General features: G+C 37.3%; 1 protein-coding gene across 2 annotated transcripts in view; it reads left to right on the forward strand.

The window, feature by feature from the left end:
• The window catches only part of lepr (leptin receptor), a 44,082-nt gene that overhangs the window by 17,938 nt on the left and 22,403 nt on the right, over positions 1-3,741 (forward strand). For both annotated transcript variants that reach the window (XM_035652807.1, XM_035652806.1), the window contains exons 3-4: positions 1,032-1,084; positions 2,521-2,748. In XM_035652807.1, the coding sequence (XP_035508700.1) occupies positions 1,032-1,084; positions 2,521-2,748 (281 nt within the window). The remainder of the gene's footprint in view (positions 1-1,031; positions 1,085-2,520; positions 2,749-3,741) is intronic.

Raw genomic sequence — 3,741 nt, forward strand, 5'->3', positions numbered from 1 at the left:
AATGATGTTGTTCGGTCTCAAAATACTTCTTTGAAATTGGTCGTGATGTAGGTTTGTGTAGAAAAATAACACTAACATTGTCCTGACCCCCAAAGGATGGATTTGAAAGTGCTTTATGGGATTTGGTAGCTTATGATTTAAATCAACACATGCAATTGATGATTTCTTACATTATAACCATAAAATGTGAGAAAGACAAATAGGATAGGACAATAAACTACCAGCTATGATTGCTAAGGACACTGAGTCACTTGTAGCGGCTGAACATCACTAGGTACGAGGTAAGAGTGAAACTAAAAACTCAGAGTAATAGATAAATCATCCAGCTTTAGCAATTCCAAGTAGTAGTACACATGCAAACTTCATTTCACAGGGATGTGAGGGGGGCACAAAACACAAAAATTGAGAACTGCTGCTTTAGGATGAGCAAGGTACGACATAAGTAGACCACACCCTGTACTTGGAGCTGCCGTACTACTGACGAGTGTCTTGTGTCGCAATGCTTCACAGAATTTATGTCATTATTTCTGTAGAGAAGTTGGTCCATCCGTTCTACCACGGTACTGTGTAACTGTCAAACTCACTGTTCCCAGCACTGAGCTGTTCAGTCTCATACAAATCCAGTTCCTTTGTAATCATTGACAGATTTGGAGATAGTAATTCATTCTTTTATGTCATTAACCTTGGATTGTTGTTATTGTTTTATGTCATGCACAGCATGCAGAGCCTATTCTCATTTCCAGCTCATTTTAAAAACGTTATTCGCTAAAGATCACGCATTTCCCAGTTTTTATTTTCTTGCAGTTGCATCAGTTTGAATTTAGAAAGATTAAAGAAAATTGCACCAAACTTATTTATCACTAAAATGCTTTTATCCCTCATTTATACCTATGCAGCAACCTCAAATCACACACCTGACTCACTCAATTTGTCTTATTCTATGTCTGTTTTCTCTCACAGCTGCAATCTAAACAGTTTTCCTTCTCTATGTCTATCCCTCCATTACTCATTACCTCCCTGTTTCTCTACAGGGTTCGGTCTGTAATGTTGACAGTCCTGATGCATATTTTCCTGGTGCCCCATGGTGAGCCTAACATCCAACACAGCAGTTGTGACCTCTTAGTCTGTAGGATGTCTTCTTCCACCGTGTACTGGTTCTCTTTTTCTAGAAAAAAGTCATTCATGGCCTGGAATTTACAGATAAGCTTCAAAAATTGTTATTTGAGGGATCTTACTGTTTTAATATTATATTCAACCTCACATATTATAGTATTTTTTTGTCAGGGGGTGCTAACTTAAATGTATGATGCACTATGTTTGGACTATTCCACATCGGTGTGAGGAGTTTAATTTGCAAAAGGAATTTTATGAGGTTTTTGGTCGTAGAAAAGTTAAATTTCGGACACTGTTAGAAACTGACAAGGTTAACAGATTCAATTCTGTGTAATAATGAGTGCATGTGTAAAGATGGAGATGGTAGTTATTAAATCCTGAAATCCATATTGCTTTTTTTCAATTACTGGCAGTAGTTTAAGTTTAATTTAGGACTGACATTTCTATTTAAGTAGCAACCAGTACCCAGTAGCACTGGTCGCAAAGTGTAAGTCTACATAATCTTCAGATACACAGCCTCATACCAGTGTTGACACTTGACTCCTTGAGATTTATTGTGTTACAGTCGGCAGATTTCCCAGGTGCAGCTCATGTGGTCAGAACTGACAAAATGAAAAACACTGTACTCCTGTCTGACTACCAGTTGTCAAACCTATGTGATGACTTTCACCTGGGCTAAATCAATAGCACTTCAGGTGTGCACTGCAAGGTCTTTGTGCTTCTCTCGTGGTCTTTTTCAGTTTTGGATAAGAACACATACAGACATTAAAGCCATTGGCTTTTGCCAACTTAAAAATACAAAATGATCTGCAAGATGTTTTGGAAATAGCCGTTGATATTGCAAAACCTTTTGGGGAACAGAAACCCAATGTTCCAAATGCCCTTCACCTAAACCTGACCTTATGTTCTTCTCACTAATCAAGAATGAGTTATGTTTCATTAATGATCAAATCTTGAGGAATTTGCTTATAATGGGAACATACAGCATATTATCAAATTCGGGAGAAGCTTGGGCAAAAAAATGACATTTAATTTAACTTACAAGACATTTGTACACATAGATTTTGGAGAAAAAAAAGAAAAAACATAACCAGTCTTTTGTCATTGTGTCTTTTTGTCATTATCAGTTTATTGCTTAATAATAAGTGAAATATGTACATTGCTATTTTATATTATACTCTTATACTGTGTTTATTTGTAAGAAGAAGAAACATTTATGCCTTATACATGAATATAAAGTAGTAACAAGTTGTTTTATTGACAAATTTACATCATCTTTAGTATAGATTAAAAAGACTTCAAGATATTCAACATACTGTAATGTTACTTGTCTCAGCCAGAAAAATAAAACACAGAACTTAAAATATGTCAAACCTGAGTTAACTTTTGCTGTCTCTCTCCGAGCAGGTGCTCAGGGTTTGGAGCCCGACGAGGGAGCCTCCCTCCGTTCAGGTCCCTTGGAGCTCCCGTGGCAGGATGAGCTGTGCTGTGACTCACCTTCAACCCACCTCACTGTGGAGGGAGGAGACGTGCACGCACAGGAGACAAACCGCCCTGAATCAAACCTCCCACACTATTCTCGCTGCAACTTCAGGAGCTTGACAAACGAATCACGTCCTCATGAGCTCTCAAGCGGTAACTGTTTATCTGGTATCTAAAATGTTTCTTAAGAAAAAAGTTATCAATTTAAGGCTTGCCAAGTTTCTTCTGTTCTGGTTGATAAGGCCTGACTGAGTTTGTGCATAGGAATGATGTATTTCACACCAAGTCTGTATTTTCACAGACTGAAATCAACCATGAGCCCATTAATATCAAACTGTGCTCGCCAGGTTTTTGCAATTATTATTATTATCAAACCGATTTAACTTTCTTTTTAATATTATGTTGTCAGGCTCCATGGGGTTGTCAATCATAGACATGGTCCCGTGTATGGGATACAGCTGTCAGGATGAATTCAGTAGGAATTGTATTTCTACTGCACTTACTATTTCAATTCAATTCAAGGAACCCCTCAAAGTACTTTAAGAGAATATTCAAAAACAATATTTAAAAGTAACCAAACAGGCACATTGTAGCATTCAGCTTCATTATTCATTTAACCCTACTGGTAGACAAGGACGTTGATATTCGACAATCCTGCAGTTGTTCTTGTTTAGTTTTTTTATGGCCTATAACAACATTTAAAATAATCTCAATTGCTACAATATCTGCACATGGCAACTACAGCAGGGATAACAGTGTTTTGCAAGTTCACGCTAAACAAGATCTAGCTCAAAGTTCAGTTCACACAAATTAAAATGAACTAGTTCTTCATTCATAGTTCACAGTTTTCAATTTTGATGCTCTTTTAGCGTGTTCATGCACAACACTGATGGTTAAGATTAAGGAAAGATTGTGGTCATGGCGAAGAAGCTATGGTGACGTAGGTAAAACTCTTGGTTACAGTTTTGGTTAAAGATTGTGGTTACGGTTAATAAAATAGTGAATGTTATTTGCAGGTGGTCTCTTGCAACAGGCCCATCCACCCTCTTGTGGATCTATCCTATCGTCCAATATCAATTTTATTATAAGGATACTGGGGTGACTTTACACACTGGTGGTTTTTACAATTAAAAGCTATACCAGTGG

The sequence above is a fragment of the Morone saxatilis genome, unplaced genomic scaffold (genome assembly GCF_004916995.1).
Source record: "Morone saxatilis isolate NCDOM2014 unplaced genomic scaffold, NCSU_SB_2.0 Contig12, whole genome shotgun sequence".
NCBI classification, from domain to species: Eukaryota; Metazoa; Chordata; class Actinopteri; family Moronidae; genus Morone; species Morone saxatilis.